The sequence below is a fragment of the Chlorocebus sabaeus genome, chromosome 24, assembly GCF_047675955.1.
Source record: "Chlorocebus sabaeus isolate Y175 chromosome 24, mChlSab1.0.hap1, whole genome shotgun sequence".
NCBI classification, from domain to species: Eukaryota; Metazoa; Chordata; class Mammalia; order Primates; family Cercopithecidae; genus Chlorocebus; species Chlorocebus sabaeus.
Genome location: NC_132927.1, coordinates 26,102,013 through 26,119,625, shown reverse-complemented (window position 1 = coordinate 26,119,625; position 17,613 = coordinate 26,102,013). Strand labels below are relative to the sequence as shown.

Sequence of the window (17,613 nt, the reverse complement as noted above, 5' to 3'; positions counted from 1 at the left end):
GGATGTTCTGCTTAAATCTGTATTTTGTGAAATTTTGATACTAAGTGAGAAATATGATGGTATACCTTAGAAAGTTTTCTAGGAAAAATATTTTCTGCATATTTTTAAGAAAAATATATGGGGGCCAGGCATGGTGTCTCACACCTGTAATCCTAGTGCTCTGGGAGGCCGAGGCGGGTGATCACCTGAGGTCAGGAGGTCAAGACCAGCCTGGCCAAGATGGCAAAACCCCGTCTCTACTAAAAAAAAATACAAAATTAGCTGGGCATGGTGGCGGGCACCTGTAATCCCAACTACTCGGGAGGCTGAGGCAGGAGAATCACTTGAACCCAAGAGGTAGAGGTTACAGTGAACCAAGATCGTGCCATTGTACTCCAGCCTGGGTAACAGAACAAGACTCCGTCAAAAAAGAAAGAAAGAAAGAAAGAAAACTATGTGGATATGTGTTAAGATATACTCTTTTTTTTTTTTTTGAGACAGAGTCTTGCTCTGTCACCCAGGCTGGAGTGCAGGGAGAATTGCTTGAACCTGGGAGGCAGAGGTTGCAGTGAGCTGAGATCAGGCCACTGCACTCCAGTCTGGGTGACAAAGTGAGACTCTGTCTCAAAAAAAAAAAACAAAAAAACGAAGAGCCTGGACTGGAAGACATTGCTTTCAAAGAGAATCAGCTTTTGAGAGAAAAGGTACTAATAAAAAAATATAAAAATGACACAGTGAACGGGAAATTCCTCAAGGAAATTTAATATGAATGCAGTGATAAGTGAATTTAGCAGCAAGGACATGACAACCTGACATGTGGTTTGGGGATGGAAAATTGGAAGGATGTTAGAAGGGGCCTAATGTTAGAAGAGCAAGGTTTAGCTTTAATTTCAAGAATAACCTGGTAAAATCAAAATTTAAAGATGAAATCAAGACATAAATTTAAACAGGGCCTAGAAAGTAGCAGTAAAATAGACATGCAAGGCTGCTGGTCCAGTTACGAGAGTCACAGAGCTAAATATGAATGACGATGGGCAGAAGTTTATAAATGGAAATTGAAATCAAGGTGTCCTCTCATTCACTGGTTACATAATTGCTTCTATAATTAGAGGTATTTTGAGATCTTTTCAAGAACACAGTGAAAGTAGGGTGCATTTAGGGGTTAAACAAGATGAAGTGAAGTGAAACAAGGCAGTTAACCCAGAGCAGTAAATTGCCAGAAGCAGGCCATCAACAGAATAAGGAAAGGCAGGAGCTAGAACCAGGTGAGGATCAACATCGTTCAGAGATGGAAAAGAAAGCCAAGGTCTGTGAGATGAGACAGCAGAGGAGCCGGTGTGAAAGAATGTCTGGACTTGACTTCAGTAAAGAACAGAGACAGCGTGTTCCCAACTGGGTGTTCCCAACTGGGTGTTTAATCAGCTGAAGCCCGGCTGATCTCACTGCTGCAGTGTTCACGAGGCACCATTAAGTAAAGGTGCACCTCAGAGCAGGAGCCAGATTATTAACACACAAAATATTTCTCTACTATAAAAGCAAACATGTAGTCTCTGTAGGGAAACCATGGAATGCCAGAGACTGGACAGACCAAAATGAGGCATTCTTTAGCCACGAGCAGCCATGCAGGAAACCAGGCCTATAGGGCCATTTTAGAGAAATCTGGATTTTTCGGTACAATATCCTGACTTCGCAAGCACTAATTTAAATTGCAGTTTGCAACCAAGAAGACATGCTTACAGATTGGATTGTGCTCACAAACTGTTTTCTCTGCCTTATAGGCACAGGAATTTAATTTTGTGGTCCATAAGATATCCCTATTAAGCAAAATCAGGTGAGCCCCAGTCATTCACCACCATCTGTAAAATTTAGTGTCCTCTTGTACTGGTGATGAGGGAAGGTAAACTTAAAATGGGACATTTCATTCTGATCCTGTGCCCACATACCCGTTTTCTCTGGAGCTAAGGCTCCTACCCACTCTATTCAAAAGCTCCACTTTTATTGCTTTTATTGTGCTTACACTTTGGGCTTCATTTATAGGCAGGTTTTCTGAATTAAAGGGCTGGGGGGGTTGTGGAAAGGGTTGCAAGACCGTTGCTCCAATTCCTTAATGCATGTATTAAATGTTTACTATGTTAGGCACTGTGCTAAGTGCTTATTCATTGCGCAGTTTAATCTTCATTAGGTTCACTATTACCTTTAGTTATACATGAAAAAACAGGCATAGGGAGGTTAAATAAGTTGCCCAAAGTCACACAGCTGGTAAGGGTCACAGCAGAGTTGATGCTGGGTTATCTGAACGGAGCTCAGGCGCCTCACCAGCATAGTATTGTCTTGCCTTCCTCTACTTCCTTACTGAACATGCTACTGAAGCTACAAAAGATCATTTATCTTGAGCAGTGTTTCAGACTGAAGGTCAAACTGATAAAGTGCTGGGATTATAGGTGTGGGCCACTGCACCTGGCCCATTATTTTTTTTAAAGACAGCTTTCTTTAATGGATGAATTTTAGGCAAGGGAACATTTGTCTTGGGCAAGGGGGCTCTTCCACAACTACACTGTCTTTTCCCGAAGAGATTCTTCTGGGAAAGAGAACATCACATAGTAAGAAATTTGGCAAAGCAGAGGGTAGGAACCCTCAGAAAATCTAATGAAAGCTACGGGCCCTATGGGCCTCTACTGAGACCCATGTCCCCCAGCCCCACATGAGCCTACCCTTACACATAATTTCAGAGGGTTCAGGAACCCTAAAGGCCATCATCACTTCTAAACAACCAGTTGTAGTTTGTTGTCTTGTGAGAAGTATGGTGTGTTCATGTTTGGAAATGCCGTTTTTAAGGTCAAACGTCCAGAATTTTGACATTACAAAGGTGAGTGAAAATAAGTTGACAATCCTTGGTTATGCTCACTGACCTCAGGGTTATAATAGAAAAGAGTGCAATTTTACACATCCCTCAGGTGCTTTAAACCCTTTGGAACTCATCTTTATGTCTCAAAGCTATTTTAGATGCAAAGCTTTAAAACCTAACAGCTGAGTGTTCTAAGACTTTTTACTAAACAAGTTCATAGAAAATTATAAAATATAAGCAAGCATAAAGAAAATTTTTAACAACCTGCAATTCCACTATCAGAAATATTGTTAATATTTGGTAAATATGCTTCCAGATTTTTCTCTATGTATACATTTTTCCTATAAAAATATTTTGGGATCATACTATACGTACTAAACTTGATTTTTTTCTTTACTATATTAATTCATCTGCCTGTCCAATAATGTTCTAGGCATCAGAGAATCCAGTGGTAAATCAGAAAGGCAAGGTCCTAGATTTCATGATGCTTCCCTTTTCAAATGGGGAGAGCCATACCCTATAACAAGAAAATACCAAATATAAACCATGCTTTAAAAAAAAAAAAAAAAAAAAAAAGCCAAGCATGGTGCCTCATGGCCGTAATCCCAGCACTTTGGGAGGCTGAGGCGGGCAGATCACTTGAGGTCAGGAGTTCGAGACCAGCCTGGCCAACATGGAGACAACCCCATCTCTACTAATACAAAAAAAAAAAAAAAAATTAGCTGGGCATGGTGGTACCTTCCTGTAGTCCCAGCTACTTGTAGGCCGGGGCACGAGAATTGCTTGAACCCAGGAGGCAGAGGTTGCAGTGAGCCGCCATCGCACTGCTGCACTCCAGCCTGGGTGACAGAGTGAAACTCCATCTCAAAACAAGAACAACAAAAACGTTGCTGGCCATAATTATATAAGGTGTTGGAGGTGGGAGAAGCATGTTGCAGGGAGTCACTAAGGTGACATCATTTAAGGTCTTGAGGTTCAATGGCCTGTACCCAGGCTGCACAGGAGTCAAGAGTATTCTGACATTAGACTGATCCGGGGAAGAAAATTAGATGGTGAATATGAAGAGGGTTAGGGATTAAGTGTAGACACATGTGAGGAACCTGGATATGAAGCTACTAGGTTTTCAGCAGAGAATGATGTAAATTGATTTGATTTTAAAGATCACTAAAGCAATTGTGTGGAAAAGAGATTGTCAGAAGGGAAGAGCTGAAGAGACCAATTGGAAGCTATTGCACTAGTCTGCGATGGAGATGATGGTGGCTCACAGTAGAAATAGAAAGAAGTGGATATATTTGGAGTGTACAAGAAGAGGCAACAGGACTATGTAACTGAATGGCAGCAGGGTGAGGGAAAGAGGAATCGAGAATTATGCTTACGTTTTAGGTTTAAGTAGCTGGGCAGGCAGTATCATTTAGAGCGACTGGGGAGAGAACAAGTTCAAGATGTAAAAATCAAGATTTCTATGTAGAACTGTTAATGTGAGATGCCCATCAAACATCCAGGTGGAGAACTCTGCGGGGCAGTGGCATGTAAGTCTCTTAGAGTTCAGTGGTCAGACAGAACTGGAGATACCATTTTGGACTCACTAGTCTCACCCCAGATGAAATCCATGAGGGCAAAGTTTTTTTATTTTTTAACAAAAAATACCAAAGTTTTTTTTTTTCTTTTTTTTAGGCTGAGTAAGGTGGCTCATTCCTGTAATCCCAGCACTTTGGGAGGCTGAGGAGGGTGGATCACCTGAGGTCAGGAGTTTGAGACTAGCCTGGTTATATGGCAAAACCCCATCTCTACTAAAAATACAAAAATTAGCCAGGCGTGGGTGGTGGGCATCTGTAATACCAGCTACCTGGGAGGCTGAGGCAGGAGTACTGCTTGAACCTGGGAGGCGGAGGTTGCAGTGAGCTGAGATTGTGCCACTGCACTCCAGCCTAGATCACAGAGGGAGACTCTGTCTCCAAAAAACAAAAAAAAGTACATTTTTTGACTTTAAAAGATACACAAAATCTATTGTCAGTGTACAGCACAATGAATCTCACAAATTGCATACCCAGTGTAACCAAGATTAACAGACTCTCACCCCAGAAGCTCTCCCAAAATGGCCATCACTAGCTTGGCTTAACAGATTTATTTTGCCAAGTTTTGTCCATTATATGACAGAGTCATATGTATTATTTTACATCTGGTTTCTTTCAAGCACCATGATGTTAATGATATTCATCTATACTGTTGAGTAGTGCATTGTATGGGTGGGTATTTACCATTTATTTATCCATTCTACTATGAATGAGAATTTGGGTTGTTTCCAGAATTTGTCAGTTGTGAATAGTGCCGCTATGAATACACACATTGTAGTACATGTCTTTTGGTGGGGATACGTGTTTCTGTTGAATGTGTATCTGGGAGTAGAATTTCATTGTCATAAGCATTATGTTAACAGTGTTCCAACACAGACTCCCAGGATATGAAAGTGTAATTGCTGGCTGGGCATGGTGGCTTGCACCTGTAATCTCAGCACTTTGGGAGGCTGATGTGGGCGGATCACCTGAGGTCAGGAATTCGAGACCAGCCTGACCAATATAGTGAAACCCCATCTCTACTAAATAATACAAATATTAGCCGGGCATGGTGGTGGGCCCCTGCAATCCCAGCTACTTGGGACGCTGATGCAGGAGAATCGTTTGAACCCAGGAGGCGGAGGTTGCAGTGAGCCAAGATCGCGCCATTGCACTCCAGCCTAGGCAAAAGAGCAAGACTCTGTCTCAAAGAAAAAAAAAAAAAAGGAAATGCAGCTGCTTCACATCCTTGTTAATTACCTATATAATAAGTGCAATGAGCACACAATAAATATTTCTTGAAAGGACTAATTTGAACACAGATGGCATTTAAAACTATGGGCCTGCATAAGACATCTTGGAAGAAATATGATTAGGTAAGAGGGCTGATGAACAAAGCCTTGGGTGACTCCCACATTTGGAAAACTGGCAGGAGCAAAAAGGAGGAGGAAAATGGGACAGTTTGGAGTTCTGCAAAACATGAGAAAGATGTGTTTCAAGGGGGCAGTCAACTGCTTTGAATGCTTCCAAGAGACCATAAGATGAGGCAGTGGTTTGGGAAGACAGTCAGGAGTTCTGCTGATCTTGATCATTTCAAGCCTGAGTAGCTTACGCATTAATCACTCAAATGGACACCTCGAATGTGCAGCTGGATATAGGAGTGTAAAACCTGAGTGTAAGACAAGTATGTGTGAGTGTAAATATATTTCTGAAGGAGAATATAGATGGGTAACAGACTGGGTCCTAGTTTTGGGGCATTTCCATGTAGAAGTTGAAAAGAAGTAGATACCTACAGAGCAAAACTATGAGAGTGACTGATGAGATAGAAGAGAAATCTGGAAAGTGTCTTGTCACTGAGGTAATGCCAACATCAACTGTGTTAAATGTTGCTGAGAATAGAAAAATGATCACTGAATTGACCAATTACCAATGAATAAATAACTACTCCAGTAAATAAATATACTTCCATATGATCATTTTGAATGGTTGTACAAAATTCTGTTGTGTGGCTCTACCAAAACCTGCTCAATCAGTTCCATTGCTGAATTTGTAGATTCTTCTCAAACCTTTAGAATCATAAATGATGTCACCTTGAGAATGTTCTAAGAGTATTGTGTCAAATACTCTAAGGGCATTTGGGTAAAAAAAAAATATGCACATCAGAAAGGTTTTAGGCCAGGCGCGGTGGCTCATGCCTGTAATCCCAGCACTTTGGGAGGCTGACGTGGGCAAATCACTTGAGGTCAAGGGTGGGAGACCAGCCTGGCCAACATGGTGAAATCCCATCTCTACTAAAAATACAAAACTTAGCCGGACGTGGTGGTGAGTGACTGTAATCCCAGCTACTTGGGAGGCTGAGGCAGCGAGAATTGCTTGAACCTGGGAGGTGGAGGTTGCAGTGAGCCATGATTGCACCACTGCACTCCAGCCTGGGCAAAAGAGTGAGATAGCCTCAAAAAAAAAAAAAAAAAAAAAGGGTTTTGGACCTGGTGTGGTGGCTCACGCCTATAATCCTATAATCCCAGCACTCTGGGAGGCCAAGGTGTGAGGATCATCTGAATCCAGGAGTTGGAGACCAGCCTGGGCAACACAGTGAGAACCCTATCTCTACAAAAACTTAAAAAATTAGCCAGGCATGGTGGCGCATGGCTGTAGTCCCAGTTACTTGGGAGGCTGAGGCAGGAGTACTGCTTGAGCCCCGGAGGTTGAAGCTGCACTCCAGCCTGGGCAACAGAGTGAGACCCTGTCTCAAAAATATATACATACATACACAAATGAATAAATGGTGTTGATACAATTGCACAACTGCTTTCTAAAAAGATTTTACTAAAGTCTACTCCCACCCCAAGGAAACACAATAAGGATCTTTGCTATTTTGGTAGTTTAAATGTGGTATATTTGCATTTTTATTATTAACGTAGTCTTATATGTTCACAGGCCACTGACAATTGTGTTATGAACATCCTGCCCATGTCTTGCCCTAAATGAGTTTTTACTGGGTAAATATTATAGTGGAATCGCCAGAAAATGCAAAGGAGGAACACTGAGATTGAAAGGTTGGCCGGGCGCCATCGCTCACGTCTGTAATCCCAGCATTTTGGGAGGCCGAGGAGGGTGGATCACCTGAGGTCAGGAGTTCAAGACGAGCCTGGCCAACATGGTAAAACCCCATCTCTACTAAAAATACAAAAATTAGCCTGGTGTGGTTGCGGGCACCTGTAATCCCAGCTACTTGGGAGGCTGAGGCAGGAGAATTGCTTGAACCCGGAGGCTAAAGCTGCAGTGAGCCAAGATCTCGCCACTGCATGCCAGCCTGGGAGACAGAGTGAGACTCTATCTCAACAACAACAAAAAAGATTGAAATGTTGGTTTAGCAAAGTGAAAAACGCAGATAAACTTAGGTTTGGATTCGCCTGTTGAATACACTGGCTATGTGACCTTGGTTCAACTTCTCAGGTCCCATCTTCTTGTTTGTGAAAGGGGGATGAGGTTTTTATCTTTTAGTGGTGTGAGCAATGAATGGGATAATGCACGTAATGCTGGAAATTATGACAGTTACTACAATAGTTATTCTGCAGAAGTAAGTAACTGCACTATGGCACAGGAATCTATAAAACAGAGAAAGTACAGCAGTGGGTTAGTTTGAAGAATCTAAGAGGGCTATTTCTGGCATTTCCACTATTCCACCATTATTTCCTTTTTTTTTTTTTTGAGACGGAGTCTCGCTCTGTCGCCCAGGCTGGAGTGCAGTGGCGCGATCTCGGCTCACTGCAAGAGCTCCGCCTCCCGGGTTCACGCTATTCTCCTGCCTCAGTCTCCCAAGTAGCTGGGACTACAGGCGCCCCCTAGCCCAGCTAATATTTTTGTATTTTTAGTAGAGATGGGGTTTCACCGTTTTAGCCAGGATGGTCTCAATCTCCTGACTTCGTGATCCGCCCACCTCGGCCTCCCAAGTGCTGGGATTACAGGCCTGAACCACTCGCCCAGCCTATTCCACCAAGATTTCTACCCCTCCTCCCGAATGTTAGTGGTGTCACTATGGCAACAAGCACGCGCTGCTCAAGGCTCAATTTTCCAGCCGTTACCGATCTCCACCGCGTCACTCTCCGCTGCCCAGAGACTCTGAGGCGGATCCCCCAAGCCAGTCTCAGATTGATCCCCCTTGGCCAGAGGGCGAGAAGCCACAGGGCAGTATGGCCAAAGCGGAGGCCTCCTCGTCGCTGGAGGACTTAGACCTGAGTGGAGAGGAGGTCCAGCGGCTCACCTCCGCCTTCCAGGACCCGGAGTTCCGGCGAATGTTCTCCCAGTACGCCGAGGAGCTCACCAACCCGGAGAACCGGCGGCGCTACGAGGCGGAGATCACCACACTAGAGCGTGAGCGCGGGGTGGAGGTGCGGTTCGTGCACCCGGAGCCGGGGCACGTGCTGCGCACCAGCCTGGACGGGACACGGCGCTGCTTCGTGAACGTCTGCAGCAATGCGCTGGTGGGCGCGCCCAGCAGCCGGCCCGGCTCCGATGACGACCGGGGCGCAGCTCCTGGCAGTCACTGGTCCCTGCCCTACAGCTTGGCGCCAGGCCGTGAGTACGCGGGGCGCAACAGCAGCCGATACATGGTCTACGACGTGGTCTTCCATCCAGACGCGCTAGCGCTGGCCCAGCGGCACGAGGGCTTCCGCCAGATGCTGGACGCTACGGCCCTGGAGGCAGTCGAGAAGCAGTTCGGCGTGAAGCTGGACCGCAGGAATGCCAAGACCCTGAAAGCCAAGTATAAGGGGACCCCCGAGGCTGCGGTGCTGCGCACACCCCTGCCCGGGGTCATCCTGGCCAGGCCTGAGGGGGAGCCGAAGGGGCCTCTCCCGGACTTCCCGTACCCCTACCAGTACCCGGCAAGCGCCGGGAACTCTGCAACCCCGGGGCCCCGGGCGCCCTCCCCTCCGGAAGCGGCCTTGCAGCCCGCCCCCACTGAGCCCCGCTACAGCGTGGTGCAGCGCCACCACGTGGACCTCCAGGATTACCGCTGCTCCCGGGACTCAGCCCCGAGCCCCGTACCCCATGAGCTGGTGGTCACCATCGAACTGCCGCTGTTGCGCTCGGCCGCGCAGGCGGCGCTGGAGGTGACGGGAAAGCTGCTGTGCCTCGACTCAAGGAAACCCGACTACCGGCTGCGGCTATCGCTCCCGTACCCAGTGGACGACGGCCGCGGCAAGGCACAATTCAACAAGGCCCGGCGGCAGCTGGTGGTTACGCTGCCAGTGGTACTACCGGCCGCGCGCCGGGATCCCGCCGTCGCCGGCGCAGTCGCCGCCGCCACGCCGGAAGAGTCTTTGGACCCGTCCGGAACTGACGGCCAGGCCTGCCCTTCCGTTCACGAGGGGGAGGCGGGACTCGCGGGGAGTCGCGCCGAGGACGGAGGCCGCGATACCTTCGTGGCTGGGGCTGCGAGCTCTGGGGTCACCACCGTGGGCGACCCCAAGGTGGCGTCCCCGCCGGCCGGCGCTGGAGAGGAGCGTGTCCCCAAGCCGGGGGAGCAGGACTTGAGCAGGCACGCGGGGTCGCCGCCGGGCAGCGTGGAGGAACCATCTCCCGGAGGAGAGAACTCACCTGGTGGCGGAGGCTCCCTTTGTACGTCCTGCCGGGGCCTTGCCTGGGAGTCTTATGCGGGAAGAGAGAGTGCGCGCGGAGATACCGGTGTGGAGACGCGCGCGGAGTCGGAGGGCAAGCGCTGTGAGCCCTCAGCCCGCGCCATGGGTGGTCCCGGGACCAAGAGCGGGGAGCCTTTGTGTCCTCCGTTACTGTGTAATCAGGACAAAGAAACCTTGACTCTGCTCATTCAGGTGCCTCGGATCCAGCCGCAAAGTCTTCAAGGAGATTTGAATCCCCTCTGGTACAAATTACGCTTCTCCACACAAGACTTAGTTTATTCCTTCTTTTTGCAATTTGCTCCTGAGAATAAATTGAGTACCACAGAACCTGTGATTAGCATTTCTTCAAACAATGCAGTGATAGAACTGGCAAAATCTCCAGAGAGCCATGGACATTGGAGAGAGTGGTATTATGGTGTAAACAACGATTCTTTGGAGGTAACAGTTCTTTCCAGAGTCCTCATATTTGAAATATCCCATCTCACTTTAAAAATTTGCTATTACGGGCCGGGCGCGGTGGCTCACGCCTGTAATCCCAGCATTTTGGGAGGCCTAGGCGGGCGGATCACGAGGTCAGGAGTTCTGGACCAGCCTGGCCAATATGATGAAATCCCGTCTCTACTAAAAATACAAAATTAGCAGGGCATGGTAGCGGGCGCCTGTAGTCCTAGCTACTTGGGAGGCTGAGGCAGGAGAATCGCTTGAACCCGGGAAGCGGAGGTTGCAGTGAGCCGAGATCGTGCCACTGCAGAACAGTCTGGGCAACAGAGCGAGACTCCGTCTCAAAAAAAAAAAAAAAAAAAAAAAAAAAACTGCCATTACGGGCACCTTTTCAGTTTATCCTAAACAAAGCATTTTCCATTATAACTTTTCTTGTAATGACTTGCACTGATGCACATGATGAAAGATGTCAGTGCTTGTTAAGCGTATTTTGAAAAACAAAAACAAAAACAAAAACATACATCGCGTCTGGTGGATGGGTTTCAGATCTTCAAAGTTACCTCGAATGCGTTGTTTCCTGAGGTCCATTGACTCGGAAGGAGACCTTAAATGAATTTTCAGGGAGCCGTAGACCTCTGGAATTGTATGCAAAAAGTAGGGAGTCATCTTTTCCGGGGAGAAGGGCTATAATTTTAGTTATATTCTTGAAAGGGGTTTGTAACACAAAGAAGTTTAAAAAGCACTCTATAATGGGCATTTGAAGTTAGTAAATCATTTTTTCCGAGCTTAGAAAGTGGAGAAGAATAATAATTTACTTCCAGAGAGGAAAAGTAACTCAGCCAGTTACTTATCCAGTTACACAGTTATTATGTTCAAATGCCCTTTGGGCCATATGGTGCTGCTTAATTTTAGTCTAAGATTTTGGCGGGATTGTCCTTGGGTTGGCGCTATATTAAATTGAGATTATGTCACTTTGCATCTCGTAATCATGCTTAGGTCCCTACTAATATTTAGCACAATGACTAGCATTTAACAAAGTGTGATAAATATTTGTTGAACCTAACAGTACATACGTTAACTGCACCTCTTCTGGGAAGAGGTTATTTTATTTATTTTGTTGTTATTGTTGAGACGGAGTCTCGCTCTGCCGCCCAGGCTGGAGTGCAGTGGCGCGATCTCCGCTCACTGCAACCTTCGCCTCCTGGGTTCAAAGGATTCTCCTGCCTCAGCCTCCTAAGTAGCTAGGATTACAAGTGATCGCCACCACGTCCGGCTAATTTTTTGTATTTTTAGTAGAGAGGGGGTTTCACCGTGTTAGCCAGGATGGTCTTCATCTCCTGATCTCGTGATCCACCCGCCTCAGCCTCCCAAAGTGCTGGGATTACAGGCGTGAGCCACCGCGCCCGCCGCAAATCTTCTGTATTTTATTCATAACCATTTCTGTTATATATTCCTTGGGTTAACTAAAAATTAAAATATTTGATGTATTATTTGCAATGAGTCAAAGATGATGTCTTTTTCCAGAGGCATGAACCTTAGAAATGCTTTTGATGGGGATGTTTCTGTAACACAGTGTTATTCTGGATCTTCAAATAATAGCAAGGCCAGTTACTCTAAATGTAAAATCTTTCTATTCTCAAGGTTCACTTTTGTTTTGGTAGGTTTTCACGATTTTAAATACTGTTTAATGGAAGAAAAATATACAGCCAGGCGTGGTGGCTCACGCCTGTAGGCTCACGCCTGTAATCCCGGCACTTTGGAAGGCTGAGGCAGGCAGATCACGAGGTCAGGAGATTGAGACCATCCTGGCCAACATGGTGAAATCCCGTCTCTACTAAAAATACAAAAATTAGCCGAGTGTGGTGATGGGCACCTGTAGTCCCAGCTACTTGGGAGGCTGAGGCAGGAGAATTTGTTGAACCCGGGAAGTGGAGATTGCAGTGAGCTGAGATGGCGCCATAGTACTCCAGTCTGGTGACAGAGCAAGACTCTGTCTCAAAGAAAAAAAGGAGTGTGTGTGTGTGTGTGTAGAGAGAGTTTATTTGGGCCAAAATAGAGGACTGCAACCCGGGAGACACATATTCAAGTGGCCCTGAATATATGTTCCCAATAGAAGATAACTTGAAACTTGTTTCTTTCTGATATTTTCTACCTATTTGGACCAAACAATGAGCTGTGTTTATTTTGTAATTACAAAATTTGCTTATATAAAAGTACAGAGGAAAACATTTTTATTTGGGGCAACAATGAACTGCTTTTATAAATTAATTTAAAATATGGTTATTCTCCCCACACCCTAACTATATACCTGTATTCACTTGACATGAACCAACTGCTTTGTGTTTGGAATTCAGGTAAAAGAGTGATTTTTGCATTTCCTAGTAATAATTTGGAAATCTTTTCGTGTCAGCATCTCGAAATCTATCTCATTCTTTCTTTCTTTATTTTTGGAGACAGGGTCTCGGTCTGTCTCATCCAGGCTGGAGTGCAGTGGCGCGATCATGGCTCACTGCAGCCTCAACCTCCCAGACTCAAGCCATCCTCCCAGCTTAGCCTCTGGAGTAGCAAGGACCACAGGTGCATGCCACCACTCCTGGCTAATTTTTGTATTTTTTGTAGAGCCGGGTTTTGCCATGTTGCCCAGGCTGGTCTCGAACTTCTGGCTCAAACAATCCACCCGCCTTGGCTTCCTAAAGTGCTGGAATTATAAGCATGAGCCACTGTGCCCAACCTATTTTTTTTCATAATTTACCTTTTCTCTGGAGCGTAGATTCAAAATGCCCTGAATATATGCGCTCTACTTCATTCTTTTAATAACTATACAGTTTGTTAATGTCACACTGGAGTATCCCAGTGCTTAAAAATACAATACACTTTTTGACTGGGTGTAGTGGCTTACACCCGTAATCCTAGCACTTTGGGAGGCCAAGGTGGGAGGACAGCTTGAATCCAGGAGTTGGAGACCAGCCTGGGCAACAAAGTGAGACCTGTCTCTACAAAAAACTTTAAAAAAAATTTTTTTTTCTTTTGAGACAGAGCCTCACTCTGTCACCCAGGCTGGACTCACTGTAGTCTCTGCCTCACGGGTTCAAGTGATCGCAGTCTTAGTAGAGACAGGGTTTCACTATGTTGGCCAGGCTGGTCTTGAATTCCTGACCTCAAGTGATCCACCCGCCTTGGCCTCCCAAAGTGCTGGAATTACAGGTGTGAGCTGCCACACCCGGCCCAAAAAATGTAAAAATTAGTTGGGCATTATGGCATGCACCTGTAGTCCCAGGTACCCAGGTACTTGGGAGCACAGGTGGGAGGATTGCTTGAGCCAGGGAGGTCAAGGCTGCAGGAAGCTATGAGTGCCACTGCATTCCAGCCTGGGCAACAAATCGAGACCCTGTCTCAAGGGGGGCAAAAAAAAAAAGGGCTGGGTGTGGTAGTGGCTCATGCCTGTAATCCCACCACTTCGGGAGGCCAAAGCAGGTGGATCACTTGAGTCCAGAAGTTTGAGGCCAGCCTGGGCAACATGGCAAAACCCTGTCTCTACAAAAAAATACAAAAATTAGCTGAGAATGGTGGCATGTTCTGTGGTCCCAGCTACTCTGGAGGCTGAGGCGGGGGAGGATCACTTGAGCCTAGAAGGTCAAGGCTGCTGCAATGAGCCGTGATTATGCCACTGCACTCCAGCCTGGGTGACACAGCAAGACTGTCTCAAAAACAAAAATAAACAAAAAAACACACCACTTCTTTTAAATAAAATACTGTAATTAGCTCTTACCTGCCCAAGAACTATAAGGCAAACTGGTCACACAAAATTGGAATAGATCCTTTCATGTATATTTCTTAGCCACCTCATTAGGAAATGTTTTAAAGCTGAATTATATTTTGTATCTGGGATCCCATTTATAGCCCTAGAGATGATGTTATTCTTATGAAATACTAAAAGAGGCCAGGTGCAGTGGCTCACACCTGTAATCCCAGCCCTTTGGGAGGCCAGGACAGGTGGATAGCTTGAGGTCAGGAGTTCAAGACCAGCCTGGCCAACATGGTAAAACCCCATCTCTACCAAAAACACAAAAATTATCCCGGCGTGGTGGCGGTTGCCTGTAATCCTAGCTACTCGGTAGTCTGGGGCAGGAGAATTGCTTGAACTTCGGAGGCGGAGGTTGCGGTGAGCCAAGATTGCACCACTGCACTCCAGCATAGGCAACAGAGTGAGACTGTCTTAACAAAACAAAACAAACAAAAAAAGAAAGAAAAGAAATACTAAAAGGTCAGATTTAATAGACAAAGTACCAAGACCTCTTTCTTTTAGGTTCTTTTCCTATACATTTATGTTTTTCCTCAGTACAACTCTTACTGCTCTGTACAATACAAAAGTTAAATTTTTCCAAGACAGCTCATAGGAATAACATTAAAATAAACATTTTAAAAAATGTACCCCTGAACAATGTGAGAAATTTTGTGAGCTGCTTTGAGATACAACTGTGTCAAGTGTGACTTACAAGGCAGAATATTTTTTCCCTTTTTATTTTAGGAAAGGTTATTTGTCAATGAAGAAAATGTTAATGAGTTTATTGAAGAGGTCCTGAGCTCTCCATTCAAACAGTGTATGTCCTTAACCCCACCATTAATTGAAGTTCTTCAAGTTACTGATAATAAGATTGAAATTAATGCAAAGGTAAGGAAGTTGGTGGGCTCTATAGAGGAGTAATGAAGCACAGAGTTAAAACCTAACAAATTATTGATTTCTAATGTCATAACTTTAAACAAAATGAACATAATGGTGGAGCAGAGTGATGTTAAGAGAAGAAAAGTCTTTTTTTTTTTTTTTTGAGATAGAGTCTCGCTCTGTCACCCAGGCTGAAGTGCAGTAACGTGATCTCGGTTCATTGCAACCTCTGTCTCTTGGGTTCAAGAGATTCTCCTGCCTCAGCCTCCTGAGTAGCTGGGACTACAGGAGCGTGCCACCATGGCTGGCTAATTTTTTGTATTTTTAGTAGAGATTGGGTGTCACTGTGTTAGCCAGGATGGCCTCAATCTCCTGACCTCGTGATCCGCCTGCCTCAGCCTCCCAAAGTGCTGAGATTACAGGCGTGAGCCACTGCGCCCGGCCAAGGAAAGGTTTTGTCTGTGTATTTATTATGTGCTACACACTTTGCTGTTCATTTTCATGTCATCTCATTTAATCCCAAAATAACCCTACAATGAGGAACAAAGAGAATAACACTTAGGAAGTTTGAGTACTAGTCCAGGGACATACAATCTTTTTTGACTCTCAAACCATGGGAACTATGTCATAACATTCTTTCTAATTCAATCTTAATTTTGGTCATTTTTATAGTCTTCAGTATTGAAGATGCAAATAATTTAGTAACTACCACAATCGACAGACATATTTAGAAGGGCAGCTCCGAAAAATTAGAGGAATTCAAGAAAATTCAAGAAATTCAACAATGTGCTTATAAGAATAACTGTTAAATAGTTTTGTAGACCATGTTGAAAAGTATAGATTATTGTTGTGAAAGGATATAATCAGGATATCAATGCCAGGCTTACATTGTTAACAAATGACTGGCAGTAGGCTGGGTGCAGTAGTTCACAACTGTAATCCCAGCACTTTGGGAGGCCAAGGTGTGCGGATCACCTGAGGTCAGGAGTTTGAGACCAGCCTGGCCAACATTGTGAAACCCCGTCTGTACTAAAAATACAAAAATTAGCTGGGTGTGGTCGCGGGCGCCTGTAATCCCAGCTACTTTGGAGGCTGAAGCAGGAGAATCGCTTGAATCTGGGAGGCAAAGTTTGCAGTGAGCCAAAATTGTACCACTGCACTCCAGCCTGGGCGACAGAGCCAGACTCAATCTCAAAAAAAAAAAAAAACAAGACTGGCAGCAAACCAGTTGTGGTGGTTCATGCCTGTAATCCCAGCACTTTGGGAGGCTAAGGAGGTGGATCATTTGAGGCCAGGAGGTAGTACAATTTAATTTTATATTATTTCAAATAATTATTAATTGGTTGTTTCTCTTGACACAGTTGCAAGAATGTGGTAACTCTGATCAGCTACAAGGAAAGGAAGAAAGAATAAAGGAAGAAAGTCGTCTAACTGAAAAGGAATATATAGAACACTGTAACACCTCTACAACTGATTCTGATTCATCTATAGCAGTTAAAGCACTACAAATAGATAGCTTTGGTTCAGTTACATGCTTTCAACAAGAGTCTCTTGATGTTTCTCAAATGATACTTGGAAAATCTCAGCAACCTGAGTCAAAAATGCAATCTGAATTTATAAAAGAAAAAAGTGCTACTTGCTCAAATGAGGAAAAAGATAACTTAAACGAGTCAATAATAACTGAAGAGAAAGAAACAGATGGAGATCACCTGTCTTCATTACTGAACAAAACTACAGTTCACAATATACCTGGATTTGACAGCATAAAAGAAACCAATATGCAGGATGGTAGTGTACAGGTCATTAAAGATCATGTGACCAATTGTGCATTCAATTTTCAGAATTCTTTGCTATATGATTTGGATTAATTCTATATAATTTTGGACTTTTAAATATTAAGGTTAAAAAATGCCTGTATCTAAAATTGATTCTGTTAACTGTTGTCTTAAAACTAAAGGCATTAAAGTATAAAATTAAAATTTGCAATTTTTTTTTTTTTAAATTGCAGTTTTGATTCTCATGGGGGAAACTGGAGATTTTTTTTTTTTTTTACCTCTGGAGTTTAAAGTTCCCTTAAGGAGATAAGTTTTGTGATTCCTGTAATAGATGTGTATATTTTTCTATTTGAGAGTTAAAACATTGTTTAATATAACCTGTGTATATATACTTCTGTGTTAAATTTTGCTTTGTCATTACTTTAATAAAATTTCAAAATAAATATTCACTAAGTTGTGTTTGTCACACAAAGTAATTCTCAAGAATGCAATTAACTGGAATTGTGAGTACATGTGTCGGGGGTAGAATTTCAAAACTGTTTCTCAGTCTCACTAAATAGGACATTTTTAAGCTTGAAATAGAACTTAGAGGGGAAAGAACTTTACTAACCAATATTAATCTAAATAATTACGATACAAATACACCAGATAAAATATAGTATTTTTCATCAACTCTATATTTCACTTTGTCACACAAACTATATATATTTTTGTC

General features: G+C 44.3%; 1 protein-coding gene and 1 long non-coding RNA gene across 3 annotated transcripts; one reads left to right on the top strand and one right to left on the bottom strand.

Moving 5' to 3' along the window:
- Nucleotides 1-7,250: 7,250 nt before the first annotated feature.
- Nucleotides 7,251-9,534, bottom strand: LOC140710090 (uncharacterized). Its single transcript, XR_012090954.1, has 2 exons — nt 9,427-9,534; nt 7,251-9,131 (listed from the first exon to the last, which is right to left on the bottom strand). It is a non-coding gene; the product is annotated as an uncharacterized lncRNA (long non-coding RNA).
- Nucleotides 8,571-17,328, top strand: DNAAF2 (dynein axonemal assembly factor 2). 2 transcript variants are annotated; one of them, XM_007986614.3, is made up of 3 exons: nt 8,571-10,457; nt 14,989-15,132; nt 16,485-17,328. In XM_007986614.3, the coding sequence occupies exons 1-3, from the start codon at nt 8,571-8,573 to the stop codon at nt 16,989-16,991; spliced, it is 2,538 nt and encodes an 845-aa protein (XP_007984805.3). In that variant the 3' UTR covers nt 16,992-17,328. The 2 variants fall into 2 exon arrangements, with proteins under 2 accessions (XP_007984805.3, XP_007984806.3); XM_007986615.3 differs by lacking the exon at nt 14,989-15,132.
- The last annotated feature ends 285 nt before the right edge of the window (nt 17,329-17,613 follow it).